Here is a 17,744-nt window from a genome sequence, read left to right as displayed (position 1 = left end):
AAGAATTTCGATGTAGTTTTATCTTAAGCTTTGTAGTGCACAAGGGATTGTGTTACAACAGGGGAACTTTTTTCCAAATTGCATTGAACTTAAATATGCCTAAAATAAACCGCCTGGTGTCCGACTCTGGAAGTACCAACACTGGCTACTATGTTGTGGTGAACTGGACATCCTTCTTGCCTCACGCTTGCCTTACTCTGCTGACTGTGGTGGTCACAGAAACAGCCCCCAACAGATACACACACACATTCACACACACGAGCGCTCGCGCACGCACACACACACACACACACACACACACACACACACGCACAACATGTTGGGAAGAATGACATTCTGTGATCCAATCTAGGACAGGGGATCCTCCCAAACTTTAAAATGCATATTAATTAACTAGCATCCTTGTTAAAATACAGGGTCTGGTTTAGTATATGTGAAGTGGGGGCGCCAAAGCTGCAGTACTGAGAAGTTCCCAAGGAATTGAGGTGCAGTAGACCCATGGGCCATACGCTTAGCTCTGGCAGGATCTTGGTAGCAATGAGGAGCTTTCAAAGTTCTAGATCTCTGGCTCCATCTCAGAAGCCAGACACAACTGCTCTGACAGTGAGAAGTTTTAAAAGCGCTCGGAGAGGCAGAACCGAGACTCAGTGTGATGCGGGGTTGGGCTCCTCACCGGAAGCCAGTTGGGCTTCTGGATGACCTAGCTTTCAGATCATTTCTCAGCTCTCCACCTAGACAGAGCTTCTGATAAGAGATGAGTCACTTTATTACTTATTCCATCTAACTGCCAAACTCCTTGGAAATCCCACTGACTTTGAGTAGAGCAGTGTTATGGCCAGTTTGCACCAGATTGCTATGGGTAGTGGGAGAGACAACCCGGAAATCTCCTCTCCTATCGCATTCAATCTCATTTTGGAACAGATACAAGCACCAGCTTAGTCCCAGGCATGTCCAGCCTGCAGCAAGGGTATACATGTGACTGAGGACAACTGTGCAGTCCAACACAAATCATAAACTTACAAAACTATGGGTCTTTTTTTAAAAAATTCAATCAATTTCGTGGTTCTCAAGCATGAACTTCATAAATGACAATGCTGTGTTATATTGTCAAAAACCTGGACATACCTGGTAGCGTTTTCTTACCTTGCTGAAGGGAAGGGTTGACCAACACATTTCTATCAACCATTAGCTTAGAAGCATAGCCCCTTAAGTATAGAGCTGTAGGGCCCCTCAGCACACTCAAATGGAGGCTCTGAGGTAGAGTTCTTGAGTGAAATATAGGAATACAGACCCAGGCAAGACATACTACTAGTTTGTTTCAATTCAACTCTTAGTAAGCAGAATCACCAAATATCTCTTTTGGTTTAAAGGTACCCTGAAAAAGAAATCTCCAAATGTCAATGAGAAATAGGAAGGTTTAGGACACAATGGTTTAGAAGTACTACCCTGGAATTACCCTTTTGATAGACATCCAGGGATTAGAAGAATGTCTTGAAGTGCAATGGGGTGAGCTTGGGGACAGGATAAGACTGATCCGTCAAACGATGAAGGAGCAAGTGGTACAAACATAGAGAAACTAAGAGACATACAAAAATAAGGAAAACAGGGGGCTGAGATTAGATGTGTAGAAAGGCTTGGAGGGGCACCACCACTGACTAATGCTTGCTAAGAGTGTGTCCAAAATTCAGGGTGAGCCACTGGCAGCCTGTGCCCTGCTAGCTCCTAGCATGGTCCACGGATCATCAGAAACGTAGAACCTGTGGCCCAATCAGAATCAGAGCTTGGATTTTTAACAGGAAGCCTGGCTAATCCCTATCACACTTGCATCTTGAGGTACACCGTGCTATGAGGCATTTTATCCATTATGGCTGACATACAATTACCCAAAGAAACTCAGGAGAAGGCAGACTCAACAGAGGTTGGAGAAGTATTGGGCTCATACATCTGATTTGTGAGAGAGCTCATTTTATTTTATTTGTGGTGAAGATGATCCAAGTTTGAATCAATTTAGCACCAAAGAGAAAAACAATTTCAATTGGTGCACCTTGAGAACAAGATCAGCAATTATAAGAAATCAGGGACCCATCCCCAACAAGAGCCATCTGTGAAATGTCAGGAATTTGGGTAAAGACATAGAGATAGGGGTTTGAGTCAATTTTTACTTCAACTTTGCAAACAGGGTAATTCAGTATCATTTGAGGATTGAGGACATCAGAGAACTGATGGTCAGACAGCCGTGGATTGGATGTGGTTCAACTCTCTGGATTTCAGGAGTTGGAAATTGGTTCCCAGTGTAGTGATGTGAGCAGGTAAGGCCTTCCTCAGGAAGGGCCCAGCTGCAGTCATTTCTGGTCCTTCTGTCCTGCCATGACCAATCCCTCTCCCAGGCATCAAGAACTAAGGTTATGCAACTGGAAGAGCCCTTACAGTAAGTGATAGGCATCACACTGTTTGGGCTTCAGCATCCAAAACCATGAGCCAAATAATCCTGATGTCCTTATAAGTTATATAGCCTTAGTGGTTCATTATAATAACAGTAAACTGATAAATATACAGACATCATTGGCCACAAGGCTGACAGAATTCATATCAGTTGGTATCTACTACATGTCCATTCATTTAAGGAAATGCTATATTTGCTATCAGGGACCACTGTCCACCCAGAAAAAAAAAAGCCCAAAAAAGGTGACTCCTGAGACAAATTTGCTGTTTACCTTTAGAATCCATTCACATCACTAGGAGAGGACCAAGTGATATCAACAACACTCTGCCACAGTGCACCAAGGGATTACACCTCAAACTCCATTCCCTACCTCTGCCCAGACTTCTAAGATACTATCAATTTGGGGAACAAGTTTTGCTGGGTAAAACATCTCCTTTTGCACCTTGAGGAAGTTGCTTAGCATACAACTTAAAGTTAAGGATTGAAAGGATAGAAGAGCCACAAGTGAAAAAAGCCAGGCCAACTTAATAAGTGCCATTCCGTTTTCCTAGTGATACAAGCCTACAGCTAAGGAATAATAAGATGTAGGTTTGGGTCAGAGCTGGTAAGAACTAAGTCACAGGTCCCACAGCCCAGAGGGTATGCCAGGACTACATACCTGGGTCACAGATGTGCTTTTCGGTAGCTCTGAGAAGATGCTGGAAGCTCTGGAGTATCCTTGGATGCAATGATCCCAGAGACTATTGCTTCACTGCGAGTCATAGAATGGGAGTGGATAGATATGATGTTGTGGTTATAATTATCATCTCATTGTTTCATTGGCTTGTCACCTTGAAGATGATTGTAAAGTCCTTGATGTTTTTCTGCTTGTTGGGTGAGATCCTCTCCTCCGGCTCTGTGATTGCTGATCGCCAATAACAAGCAGTGGGAATATCAGACCCATTTCCAACCTCTTTCCAGCAAAAAAAAATGATGTCTTTTGCTTCTATTCCCTTGGCATACTTCTTATAACACAGTCGTGTGGGTGTAGGAAGTCTAAAGCTGCCTCGCTGTGTGTCAAGACCCACATTATTGACAGTCCCCGATGTCTGATTCTTATCAGCATCAACTAACCAGCCCAGTCATCCTGGTGAGCTGCATGGAACCTAATAAACCAGCTCAGGTGAGCCTTAAATTCTGCCTCAGTCACAGAATTATGCATGGAATAAGGTATGAATCTTTGGGCTAGTTTGTCCCAGAAGCCAGAAAAGAATTTGGTACTAGGACAGAATGCCACAGTAGCTGATGAATAAATATTGGCTTTGGTTCTGCATTGCAGGTAGAAGATAAGAAGACCACAGTAAATCTGGTAGGAATGAACGAAGAGTGAGGAAAAGGTCTACAGAAAGCTAAAGAAAAAGCAATGTGTTACAAAGGGATGCGACATTTAGCAGAACTGTAAGGCCCCAGGAAAATGTAAGAACATGTCCTCCAAGAAAGGTTGGTGCCTGTGCACAGAAGGTTCACAAGCAACTCAACGCTATCTTGAAAAGAAATGTAAATGTGTATTGTTTCCCCAATCAAACTGGTCATAGAGTAATAATGTAAAACTGCTTCCAGTAATTAATTGTACTTGCTTAGGCTGAAAGGAACAAAGACACAAAAGCGGACTTGACACACTATTGTATATGCATTTTGCAAACATTTTCGTTATTGAATGGGATTTGTGGAGGCAACGTGAAGGAAAGAAGGCATTTTCATAGGAGAGAATATAATTTGTACCCAAAAGACTACAATAGAATAAAAATAAATGCAAATTTCTTGACACATCTGAGAGATGTTAAGTGTGCCCTCCTATTTATTGTATCAGTACAGACTCTGGGACTGATCAAGAGGCTATGGCAAAATGGGCCCCATTCTCGATGGATGGATAGCTTCTACTCTTCTTCCACATGTCTGGAATGCTCACTGTTGGCATCCAGCTGCAGTCCCACAAAGAAAGCCAAGAGGCCCCATGGAGAGGAGCTGTACTCTTGTTCAGCAGCCTTAGGCAAACTACAAGTAACATTATACAGACTGATCAGGTTGTATTTAGAATATAAACATACACCTAAATGTATGTAAAAACAAGATGTGAATTTGAAAGAGAGCGAGGAGGGATTATAGAAGGAGTAGGGGGAAGGAGGGAAAGTTCATTATATATCATCATTAGAGTTACCACTAATAACCACACGACAGAGTCTATACTAGGCTGTTTTGAGATTTCCTCTGCCAAGGAATTAATTCAATACTCTTCACTTTAGCCTCAGGCAGACTCTTTGGACAAAAAGCAAAAGCAGCCACTTTCTACAATAAAATACCACAAGAATTATTTGTAGGCAACATACTAAAATTCTTCTCCTCTGAAACCTCTTAAGTGAGCCCCCTCATAGCTCAAATAACTCTTAGCACCACTGTCTTCCACACGCCAACTAGTATGGTCCTTGAAGCAGTACTGAAAGCATCCCACTGACTTTCAAACCCACAGTACTAAACCCAAATCACTCTAAATGCATGGTTCAACTGACCCATCACAGTCCCTGGTACCAACTTCTGTCTTAGTTAGGGTTTTGATTGCTGGGAAGAGACACCATGATAGTGGCAAGTTTTATAAAGAAAAGATTCAATTGGGGTGGCTTACATTTCCAGAGGTTTAGTCCATTATCATCATGATGCAACATAGTGGCATGCAGGTAGACATGGTGCTGTCCACATCTTGATAAGCAGGCCACAGGAAGTCGACTATGACACTTGGAGTTATTCCAGCTGTTATAAATTTTTTTGCAATGAATCTGAGGACTATTTCTTTGACAGACTAATACTCTTTTCTTTGGATATATTTCTAGATGTGGATATATTTCTGTTAGGTCAGCTGGAATTTTTTGTTAACTTTTTCTAACTGTAACAAAATCCTGATGTGATTTAAAGGAGTAAAAATTAAATTTAGCTTATAGTTTCAGAGATTTCACTGCCGATCCAGGGGTCTGGAGAAGCTGAGCCTCACAGTCATGGAAATACTCACTAAACGGACAGGAAGCTGTTGTGGAATAATCCTTCTGCACACTGTGAATGTGTATTACTGTTGGGTCCAAGCATCGTCGCCCAGTGATGAGGGACAGACCACCAAAGTCTATTAAACCAGAAGCAAACTTTAGTCCAGAAAAAGAAAAAAGATCACCATGAGGCACACGAAGCTGTAGCTGTTAAAGTGCTAGCTGTGATTGCAGCCAGATGGGCTTGTATACCTGTGGCAATGGGGGTTGGTTCGGGGCCTCATTTTATAGTAAAATCAAGCACCAGGTGTGGATCAAAGAGCTTTTACAATCTTGAGATCAGGCTTAAAGTCACATTACGTTTTAAGTTTTACAACTTTTGGATATAGGATGTTAACTTAGGATGTTTGCAAATGCCTGTGACTGACACAGCTGCTTTTCATTTTCCCTGACAGAATGCAAGGCAGAGAGTAGAGGCACATAGGGTGTAGGGAGACAGCTCAAAATTAAGGGAATATAAGCAGAGGGTCTCACAGAGGCAATAGTTAGAAGCTAACCTTTGTCCCCAGTACCTGCCTAGCTGGGAAGCTGGGAGGCAGGAGACAATTGTTAAAAGTTCATCTCTGTACACAGTGGCTGCCAGGGTGTCTACTCTAAAGGCAAGAAAGTGTTTGTTAAAGGTGAACACTGGCTGACAGCTTTATTTATTTATTTTTAGCAAAATGTGTTTGGGTTTACAACTTTATATTTCTATATTTCTGCATTTCTGTTTTTGGAACCTACATTTCTGTATTTTTGGACTCTTAATTACTCTCATTGGTTAATTTAAAAACTGACAGGCCAGTAGCAAGGCAGGAAGTTAGGCAGGAAAGCCAAACAGAGAAGAAGGAGAAGGGTGGAGTCAGAGGGACGCCAACCAGCCACCCTGGAAGCAAGACATGCTGAAGGACAGGTAAAACCACAAGCCACGTGGCAATACATAGATTAAAAGAAATGGGTCAATTTAAATGTAACTGTTAGCTAGTAACAAACCTGCATTATTAGTCAAGCATTTATAAATAATATTAAGTGTCTGTGTGGTAATTTGGAAGCAGCTACCAGGCTGAGGAGCACGTGATCAGGACAGGAAAACTACTACCTACAGAAGCAGAGAAAGGGGAGTGGCTAGGACAAAATATGTTCTTTTAGTGATCTATTTTCTCTATGTAGGACCTACCTCATAGTTCCAACTATGTTCAAGTAATGTATCGTATTCTAAATCTCACAAGGGATTAGACCACTGGATCAGAGCCATTAGGGCCTAGTAACTTCTTCAAAGCTTGTATCTAAGCCCTCAATATATGAACCTGTAGAGGACATCCCAAATTCAGATCATAAAAACCAGTTAATTCTACTCTTTCCAGGAATCTTCATCAGGGTGGCATATCAGAACATGGAGTTATGTGAAGACAATTCTGAGTACTTGTGAGAACATGCCTAGCAGTAAGACAAGAAAGAGTCTAATTATCTCAGTTTCTTCAAAACACAAAGTTGTTCTTGGAGTGTGTTTTGTGCTCCTCCCAGTTGAGTTTTACTCAATATTGCTTGCTGTTATTAATCTATTAAATGTCTAGACTATCCTTTATATGCCCCTGAGGAAAAACATGTTTTTTGTCACATGTGTTTTCCCTTGTGATTGTACACAGCTTGAATTCATGGGAACTATACTCAGGTAACCCTTCTTAACCCTCGGAGCATAAACTGGAAGAATGCCCCAACACTGGCCTGTTATGGAGGTGAATCCAACCTCAATAGGGTTGGGAGCTATGAGCTCTAGGAAGGCTGAACAAAGTGGTACAGAATGACACCACAGAAGTCCAGAAGACATAGTGGCAGTCTTACAGACTTGTTACTCATGGTCCATTTAATCTTTGGGGAAGAGACTTTCTACAATAGACGAATTCAGAAATCTGTATCCCTCCCTCTAATGCTGCCCGGTCTTCACAGAATGGGGAACCAAAAGGGAAAGGATTAGAAAGAGTTGCAGGGGGTCCCTAAATCTATATTCCCACAAGGACAGAATGGTAAACATAGATTGGGTTTTTCATTGGGTGGGGGGTGTCACTGAAAAAAATACTACCTCTAAAAATTACAAGGAAATCCAGTGAGCCTCTGTGGCCACCTCAATGGTCCCTCTCTAAAGAAAAGCCAAAGGCTCTTCACCAGTCAGTTGGACAGCAGTTAGCGAATGGACACATAGGACCCCCTCTTCTCCCATTTTTGTAATTAAAATCTGGCAAATGGAGACTGTTGATTGACTTACATAGTGTTAATGCCACCATGTGGCAAATAGGAGCCTTACAGTCTGGTTTCCTTACACCCACAGCTCTTTGTAAAGATTAGCCATTAAGAGTTTTGGATTCAAAGAATTGCTTCTATACTATACATATTCATCCTGATAATAAGGTGCATCTTGCCTTTTCTGTTCTCCCACTCAATCATAAAGAACCTCAGTTCCGATATTAATGGCCTGCATTACCTCAGGATATGACAAACTTCCCTACTATGTATAAATACTACTTAGGAAAGGCTTTAAAGCCTGTGAAGCAGCCTTTCTTTCAGGCTTATATTAATCCTTATATGGATGATATCCTATTAGCCGCCTCCAAAAAAGAAAGGTCTATAATCCATATATCACATGACCAGGATATGCTATATAAAAATGGGATTATTTTTACACCTGAAAAAGTATAAAGGTCAACACTGTACAATATTTGAGACAACTAGTTACTAGAACAGCTGTTAAACCACATACACACAACACACAGACAGTCACACACACACACACACACTCACATGCATAAACACACACATACACACACACAAGTGTCCATTAGAGAAGACTTTGGAAACAGCTACCAACCCTCAGGAATTATTAATTATTAGGAGGTATCAATTGTCTGTATCCTACTCTGGGAATCCCTAACCCATCTATTGAGAAGGAGAGAAGGAGAGGCAGCATTGGACAGTCTTTTCATATGTGCTTGAGAGACAAAGGAAGAACTACAGATACTTGAATTCAGACTATAGAAGACTTGGCCCACGGGGGACAAACCTACAGGATATCCATGACCCAGGACAATAACAGGATATTCAGGAGGAGGCCCAGTAAGAGCCCATTATCAGTGATGCAGCAGAAACCAGGGGCCTCGAACCAGGCCAATGACTCAGCAACGAACACTTACAAGTAAAGATGTATGGACCAAAGGATAAACTGTGTGACTCACGGGGCCACACTACAACTTCCACAACATGATTCCTCTTTCTTTCTCTTTCTTTTTTTTTTCTTTTTGTTTTAGTTCTCTGTTTTGCTTGTTTTTTTTTTTAAATTTGGTTTTGTTTTGGGTTGGTTACAAGAGCAGAGAGTGGATTCAAGGGGACAGGGAGGTAAGTGGGATCAGAATGCATGATGTGAAATCTACAAAACATCGATAAAAGTAAAAATGTTGGCATAATTGCACATATGTGAACATAAGCACCTAAAAGATGCAGCCTGTGTTCTTAGGAAGCTAATAAAAAGACCTAGGGGATGTCTCCAGTTAGCCAGAGCACATCCCGCCCCCACCTCTCTCCTGTGTGTTAAACATACATTCATCTTCTCCCTTGCAGGAGTTCAGCGCCACCTTGTGGCAGCAGCTTTCTTGGGTTGTGGATCTGAATTCTTGAATACAGTGGACTGGAATGCCGTCAATGTTTCCAGTTCCTAGTGATAACTTTGCCTGTTCCGTTGCCTGTCATTTGTAAATTCAATCAGGAGAATGGCTAAACTGAGGTGCGCTCTCCCCCGATCCACACTTCCCTGTTTCTCAGACATGATCTGTTTTGACTATGCCTAACAAAGATGCGGTGGCTCAAAGTGTCAACGTTGAGTAGCTGTCACGTGAGCTGATTACTGGGAAGTCAGTAAAGGCAACTACTCCTTTACTGCTATAAAAAAAAAAAAAAGTGCCTCGGCTGAGTAATTTAAACCTACTAGATATTTCCCGTAATTCTAGAGGCTGGGAAGTCCAACAGAGTTGGGGTCTGGTGAGTGCTTACCCTTGGCTTCATAGGATTGAATGCTTGTAAAAGGATTTTAACATTTAAACAACCGCTGTGCTACGTCTTCAAGCCCCTTTATCAGGCCACTAATCCCATTCACCTAATTAGCTCCCAAAGATACTACTGCTTAATACTATTATATTGGGAATTCACTTACAAACGCTCAAATCTTGGCAGTGTGGAAAGACCAGCAATTTGTTGTAAGAATGTTAGAAGGAGAAGCAGATAATTGACAATCTCTAAGTAGACTCTTCACTCCCGGGGACATAGTATTGAAAGACTTACGCCTATGGGGAACATTTCTCATTCAAATCACCATAGTAATCAAGAGCAGGAGTCACTATCTCACTGATCAACAGCTCCACAATCGTAGCCCATTCCTGGTACTGGGATCTTTATTAGCCTATGACGTCTAGGAAGGGCATCGTCATTCCCCCCACCCCTGTTAAAGAGTAACTTCATTTAAACTCTTTTACATGTATATATGAGTATATTGTAGGATGTTTCTACAGTAGTAGGTTTCAATACAGCTTTTCCAAAGGTCTTTAGTGTTAGTTACCTTTTCCCTTCTTCCTTTTCCACCCTGCACTTGTATCCCCAACCATACTTAACCCTTCTTGTCCCATTATTCCCTGATTGACTATATTTATACCACCTGCATCTTGTCTTCCCTCTCTTGTTTTTTTTAAGATTTATTTATTTATTATATAAATGTTCTGAGTGCATATGTGCCTGCAGGCCAGAAGAGAGATCTCATTACAGGTGGTTGTGCGCCACCATGTGGTTGCTGGGAATTGGAAGAGCAGGCAGTACTCTTAACTGCTGAGCCATCTCTCCATCCCCTCTACCCTCTCTTAAAGACTCTTCCCAGTGACTCTTCCATAGCTCTATGAGATCCATGGTTATTCAGATTAATCACAGATATCTAAACTCAAAGCTAGTGTCTACATGTGCTCAAGAACATGTGAAGCTTGTCTTCCTAGGGATTTGTGAACAAGTGTTCCCCATTTCCCCACCTCCTCACCTGCATTTATTGTCTTTAACAACAACAACTTTGCCATTCAGACAAGGGTAAGGTAAAATCTCCAAGTAGTTTTGCTTTGCATTTCCCTGGTGGCTAAGGATGATGAATATTTTGCAAAAGTGTTTCTCAGTCATTTTTATTTCATCTTTTAAGAGCTCTCTGTCTGGTTTAGAGGTTCTCAACCTTCCTAATGCTGTGATGCTTTAATACAAGTCTTCATGTCGTGGTGACCCCCGACCACAAGATTATTTCCATCACTACTGCATAACTGTAATTTTGCTACTGTTATGAATGTGATGTAAATATCTGTGTTTTCTGATGATCTTAGGTGTCCTCTGTGAAAGGGTCATTCAACCCCCAAGAGGCCACAACCCACAGTTTGATAACCACTGGTCTAGTTCCATTCTTCACTTTTAATTGTTTGTTTACTTGATGCTTGCTTTTCAAATACTTTGTAGTCTCTAGATACCAATCCTCCCTCAGATGTTTCAATTTCTGTGAAGAATTGCTTTGGAATTTTGATGTGGATACTTTTTGGTAGAATAGCTGTTTTCATAGTATTAATACTACTCAGAACATGGAGAGCTGTCTATCTTTTGGTATCTTCTTCAATTTCTTTCTTCAGTGTCTTTACATTTTTCTTGTCAAGTCTTTAAGTCCTTGGTTAGATTTATTCCATGGCATTATTTTTATGCTATTGTGAATGGATTGTTTCTTTAGTTACTTTCTTGAAATATTTGTTGTTGGTCTTTAAGCAATATATTATTTTTTAATTCATTTTTGTTTTTGTTGCTTTTATTTTTATTTATTATTTCTCTCATACATTACATCCTGGCAACAGTTTCCCCTCCATCAACTCCTCCCAAACATACCTCCCCTCTCCCCCAGATCCACTTCTCTTCCATTTCCCTTCAGAAAAGAGAGGCCTCCCAGGGATATCATCCAAACACGGCATAACAAGATGAAATAAGCCTGGGCACACACCCTCATATCAAGGCTGGATGATGTAATCCCAGAGAAGGAAAAGGATCCCAAGAAGAGATACCCCACACTCCTACTGTTAGGAGTCCCACAAAAGCACTAAGCGTCACAACCATGGCATATAGAACAATGTGTGCTTTCTCCTTGATCCATTCTATTGGTGAGGTCTCCAATGAGCTTCTATTTGCCTCAGTACATTTTTCACTTCAAGTTTTATTTCGATTTGACTTTTCTTCCTAAATTCTCTCTCTCTCTCTTCATTGAATTGTTTTTTTATATCTTATTTTTTTCTTTATTTCATTTGCACATTTGTGTGTTGCAGGCTCCATGATGGCATTTATTCATGTTCTTTTTGCGCTCCTTGAACACAGTTGTTCTTTGTGTACATAGGGAGTGGGAGGTCTTTAAGTGTCTTTCTTCGTCACTTTTCAACCTTATTTTTAGAGACAGGGTCTCTCCCTGAACCCAGAGCTTGCCAATCAGTAGCTGATTAGCAAGCCCCAGGGATCCTCCTATCTTAGCTTCATGGGTTCTGCGGTTACAGATGCATACCCCACAGTCTAGATTTTTTTTTTAATGTGGATGCTAAGGATAGGAACTCAGGTCCACATGCTGGCACAACACTTTACCAACTGAACCGTCTCCCCAGTTCTGCAGCCAGTGATTTCCATCATGACCCTTTACCTCTGCTAATAAAAACTAAAACCAAAGTGACCTTATTGAGAGTTGAGTCTCTGCATTTTGGAATCATTGACAATTGGAGGTTTATACAATTAGCGGTGGGCAAGCCCTATTTAAATCAATCCAGAGTCAAAGAAAGCAATTTCTGGAGCACTTTATGCTCCATACAACAGCAGAAGCAGAACTGAAGGATGGGTGTCTTGCTTTTGGCTTATCTGTCCTTGTTTTCTGAAGTGGAACGTTGGGAGGTAAAGCAGTGAGGTCAGCAATGGTGTGGAGTAGGTGACACACCCCAAGTAAAGCGGTGGCTCTGCCCCTCAGGGAGATGCATGACTCATTCAGCAAGGGGAGCTTGTCCTCCCAACACAGCACCCAAAGTCCTTTCATAATGACTAACAGACTTTCTGGAGTATGCATCGTTTCCCACACCTCTGCAGATGAATCATGTCTTGGTAAAATCCACAAATGTCAGTCAGCCATGGCAGACACACTTTGATCCCAGGAGGCAGAGGCAGGTGGATCTCTGATTCCAGGACAGCAGGGTCTACAGAGGCAGCTAGAGCCATAAAGAGAAACCCATCTCTAAAAAACAAACTAACAACAAAGTAAAGCCCATAAGGAGTCTGATAAAATTTGATACATTATCCTTCCATAGAAAAGGTATTCATTTCATTTAAGTGCTATACAAGACTAAAAAGAGTTAATGTTCATTATTTTTAAATTTCCTTTTGCTTTCTCAATTCTCATTTCCCTTTTACATTATTTGGCACTTTTCTAACGTTTTGAACAAGTCTTGATGTGGTCCACAGCTATTCTACCATTTAGCTATACCTCCAGTCTAGTCAGTGGAAAGAAGCATGACTTGGCTGAACATATATATATATATATATATATATATATATATATATCAGAAGAGGGTTCAGACACCTATCATGTGTTGGTTTAAATAATTGCCAGGCAAACTTTTGTTGGACACATGCCAGTGTCAATCTTCAGTATAGAAAAGGTAAGTGTCATCAAGAAGAAATACTTGCCAGCATACTGTGTTTTTCATTAGAGGAATGGCAATACCACAGAAACAACAAAGAAATTAGAAAACAGAAGCTATACTGAAATAAATATTCTCAAATTTTCAACATCCTAAATAGAAGAAGCCAGTCAACACAGCAGGAAAATGGAAAAACATTCTAGGATCTCTTTTCCCCAAAAGCACTGGAGAAGGGTCATTTCATGGACTGATCCTACCAAATTTTTGAGGAACAATTAATTCCTGCTATAACCAAATTGTTCTAGGCAGAAAGCGAAAAGTTATACAGATTCATGAGGATAGTATTTTTTTTTATTTTAAAGCCAGAAAAGAATGATGATGATGATGATGATGATGATGATGATGATGATGATGATGATATTAGCAGGCAATGTGGTATTATACCGTCTTTGGTTGCTAAAGAAAAAGTCCCAAAATCTAAGAACAAATGATCAAAATACCCATAGCTCTTAAAATATAACAATGTATTAAAATACTTCTAATCATAAAAGGTTTATCCTATAAACAAAAAAGTTCATTATAAAGATTGTTATGTTAACAGTTAAAATTATAATGTTATTGCATTTGATACAAAAAAGCACTTGCTAGCTTTCAACATTTACTCCATTTTTTTTAAATAATCTTCGCATTAGAAATAATGGGAGAGTGTTTCTTTAACCTATATGTTGATTCTTTTCCAAATCAGCAATAAGACAACAGAGCTGATTAGAAGTGCAACTCAGTTCCTGGGTAGTGCTTTGGGATAAGAATTGAGAAATCTAGGTGTGGTGGCCCACACTAGGCAAGCTCTCTACCACTAACCTATGCCTAAGTTCTTGTTTTTCTTATATCTTAGCAATGTCCTGTGGAATAAAGTTAATTTGTTAACAAATTTGGGGCTTATCAATTATTTTGTGGGACTTGGAGTGAAATATTTTTAAACATAGTAACTGTTAAAGAATTAATTCTCATATGGGCATGATGGTACATGACTTTAGTCCCAGCTCTTGAGAGGCAGAGACAAGCAGGTCTCTGTGAGTTGAAAGCCAGCCTGGTCTACAGAGCGAGTTCCAGGACAACCAGAGCTACATAGAGAAACCCTGTCTCAAAAAACAACAGAACAAAAACAAAACAAAACAAAAAATTACAACCAAAAACTAATTAATTCTCTGAAATGTAAAGTTTTCTATGAGTTTTGCATGTAGTTTTTACTGTATTAAAAATACTTATTTTACAGTCAAAATTAGCAAAATTTTTTATTGAAGCTAAAACGTCTCAGATTCCCAAGCCACCATTATTTATTTTCATGTAAAACAAGAAAAAAATTAAAATTACCAATCAGGGGCTACATCACAGAATAGTTCAGTTTCAATCTGACTGACCCATTTATTACTTTATTCTTTAGCCCAGATATTTTATTTACATAAAAAATACTGAAACCATCAATGGAACTGCTGCAGGTTTTCTTGTTTTGTCTTAACCTGTCTTGTCTTTAGCACATAGTACAGTTCTTAGCTCTGCTGTGCTTAGCCCAAGGACCTAGGGTACCAGACACTCAGTCGCCAAAGACTGACCGGGGACAGTGGCCCCTGAGTTCATTTGTTCGTGCCAATGATGCAAGATGCACTCCTATGAATAAGCAAAGCAGAAGTAAGCTTTATTAAGAGATAGTAAGGAAAAATAAGAAATTAAGGAAAAGCAAAACACCCAAGTGTTAGGAGGGGTACCCAACGAGAAAAAAAATTGATCTTCCTTATCTGTCAATGGTAGAAACTGGGCATAGGCTGAGGTAATCTCTGTGACATTGATTAGTTCCCTAGACTGTCATGGCTGAGCCAATGGAGGATGCACACACTCGATGCATGCTCAGCTGGTCCACCTGGAGGTGATCATGCACTACCTGCACAAAAGTGGCTGGACCCCCTCGCCTTTGTCCGTACCTGACCTTGGCTTTGTGAGTCTTTTGCTGGCCTTGTTCCTTCTGGTTTGCAGGTGTCTCAATAATTATACTGAACTCCCTCTTGTTCTCACAGCTACAGAAGTAGTTGTAGTGGTTCTTAGTTAATTCCTTTCTACAAGATAGTCGGAGGTCTTTTTTCTGAAATAGGCGAAGCCTTTGTTAGAACCCATCTTTACTTACTCTGTTACAGCTAGCTGAATAAGCAGCCAGGGGCCACTGGGACTGCTGACTCCAGCCAAGAGTTCCATCTTTCCTCTTATTTAGAGTTTGGTTGTCTCGTGCACAGCTGTGAGCTCTTTGCTTCTCCTCCTGACTTGGCCGTTTTAACCCTAAAATTCTTGTTAGCCTCAGTTTTCATCTGAGCCCATTTCTAGTAGTTAGATGGGGGCAGGAACTCGAGGCAGGAACTGAAGCAGAGACCATAGAGGAATGAAGCTTTACTAGATTCCTTCCCATGGCTTGTTCAATTTGCTTTCTTATACAACTCCGACCCAGGACTACCTACCCAGGAGTGGCACGGCACCCAGTGGGCTGAGCCTTCCCTTATCAATCAAGAAAATGTTCCCATGGGCTTACCCACAGGCCAGTCTGATGGAGCCAATTCCTCAGATGAGGTTCTTTTTTCCTAAGTAACTAATTTATTTTTAAACTAACCAGTGTAGGTAGCATTTTGATATTAATAAAACGCTGAAGCCTTGTGGGGGCCTGTGTACTGGTGGTATGGCTGCAATAATGGAAAATGTATTATAGAATTTTCCCATGAATATTAAGAGCACTGAGAGTCCTTACAGGTACCTAGAAGATGATCAACACCACTACTGTGTTTCTTGCATGAACACTTTTTTAGTGATGGTGGCAGCCAAGAAAGTAGAAGGAAAGATCCTTGCTAAGAGGGTTGGATCGGGAATTGCTAGTGGGCATTCCAAACATGGAACCTGCTTTCAAATGTGCTGTAAGAGCAAGCTCCAGTTTTCCACTAAAACTTAAGGAGGTTTCGATGGTGTTAGGTTCTTCAGTATGGCTTTTCCAGCTCTTGGAGCTGGAAGCTCCCAAAACGATACATTCTTGTTAGCAGAATTACCAAGGCAAGGGCACACGCATTGAAATTTTAATACCTTCTGTAACTCTTCTCCCATAAATTCCCTATGCTGATTCACATACGACACATGGAGAAACAGCCACAGACTCGGTTTCCTCACACCATTGAGTATTCTTTGTAATTAGTGACTTCCTGGTGAGTGGAAAGGGAACCTCATTTATTGCTTTGATTTGTATATTGCTAATAACTATTGTAGGTAATTATAATTACTCGTGTTTATTAAATATTTGTAGTTCATATCTGGTAAAATGCTTTTAATCTAACTTTTCCTACCAGTTAGCAAATAGTAACCAAAATCTTTGGGTATGAGTTGCTTCTTTTCTTCAGTGTGTTGTAAATAATTTTTCCTGAGTATCTTGTCCTTTTGGTTTTCTTTCATGGTGTCTTTGGTCCACATTTTCTCTGAAATTTGAGCATTTTGATGGCACCTAATGTCTCAGATTTTCATTGGCAGTTTTTAGGATGTAGACCATTGGACAGTGACTAAGAATTCTCTACCATTGGCTTTTTATCCAAAAACTTTAAATGTTAGGCATCTAACTATTTTTTAAGTGATGTTGTGTGTTCTTTTCTAATTAGTGCTTTGCGTTGCTTTAGTTTTCCACTTGCCCAGAACTGCACAATGATCCCTAGCTGCCATGAACTATGAGAAACATCTTCATGGCCGTCCTATATGGTTCCATTCTTTGACAAGAATTCTTCCGATACTTCTATTTACTTCTGCTATTTTGTTGAGTAGTTCAGGGGTTACTTTTGTAAATTTGCCCTTCACTTTCACGCAAGGGAGGGATGAAGTTAAATAGTGTGTTGGCTCACATCATAGAATGCGGCTTTCATGGAGACCAGCTTCAGAAAGATGTGACAGAAGCAGATCTTAGGCCACAGGATCGGGCTGCTTGACAGAGCAGAAGTTTTTCAACATGGACGTCCATACTATTGCTTTATCTACAGGGGCTACACCAGATGCTGCCCCGGAAATTTCCATGGCACTTCTTCAAGTTTATTAAAGTGCAAGTGACCCCCTCAGTGGTCTCTGTGGTTCATGGTGTACACCTGTTGCCCTAAAGGCTTTATCCTTTACAGAGGCAGCCCCTGACCAGAATGCTAGGCATTTTTGTAGATTGCTCTTGACAGATTACAAGCAACAGTGGATTGGGTCCTCTGAGTATGTCAGTGGAAAATTCTGTACGTGATTTTGAGACTCTAGTGTTCCACTAGCATTTCTGTATAGTTGATAAGTGTTGGGAAAGGGTCAAGTGGCCTTTATTGTTGCAGGATCCCTGACGTTTTAGTTTTGATTGTCAACCTGATTATATGAGTGCAGATTATGTAATGATACCTATAAAGTATCTACAGATTCTCATGATACGGAAGTACTCTCACCCTACCCAGTTTCCTTTGATCTTTCCTCAATCTAATAAGGTGAATCAGTCTGTAG

The 17,744-nt window shown here is 40.6% G+C and overlaps 1 protein-coding gene across 1 annotated transcript in view; it reads left to right on the top strand.

Annotated features, from left to right (window-relative positions):
• The first annotated feature begins 15,105 nt into the window (after positions 1-15,105).
• The window catches only part of LOC101996280 (interleukin-36 gamma), an 11,110-nt gene continuing 8,471 nt past the window's right edge, over positions 15,106-17,744 (top strand). The window contains exons 1-2 of the mRNA XM_005346744.2: positions 15,106-15,201; positions 17,258-17,351. Of these exons, the coding sequence (XP_005346801.1) occupies positions 15,106-15,201; positions 17,258-17,351 (190 nt within the window). The remainder of the gene's footprint in view (positions 15,202-17,257; positions 17,352-17,744) is intronic.

Source organism: Microtus ochrogaster, chromosome 4, assembly GCF_000317375.1.
Source record: "Microtus ochrogaster isolate Prairie Vole_2 chromosome 4, MicOch1.0, whole genome shotgun sequence".
NCBI classification, from domain to species: domain Eukaryota; kingdom Metazoa; phylum Chordata; class Mammalia; order Rodentia; family Cricetidae; genus Microtus; species Microtus ochrogaster.
Note: the sequence above shows the minus strand (reverse complement) of the source record. Positions and strands in the feature narration are given on the sequence as shown.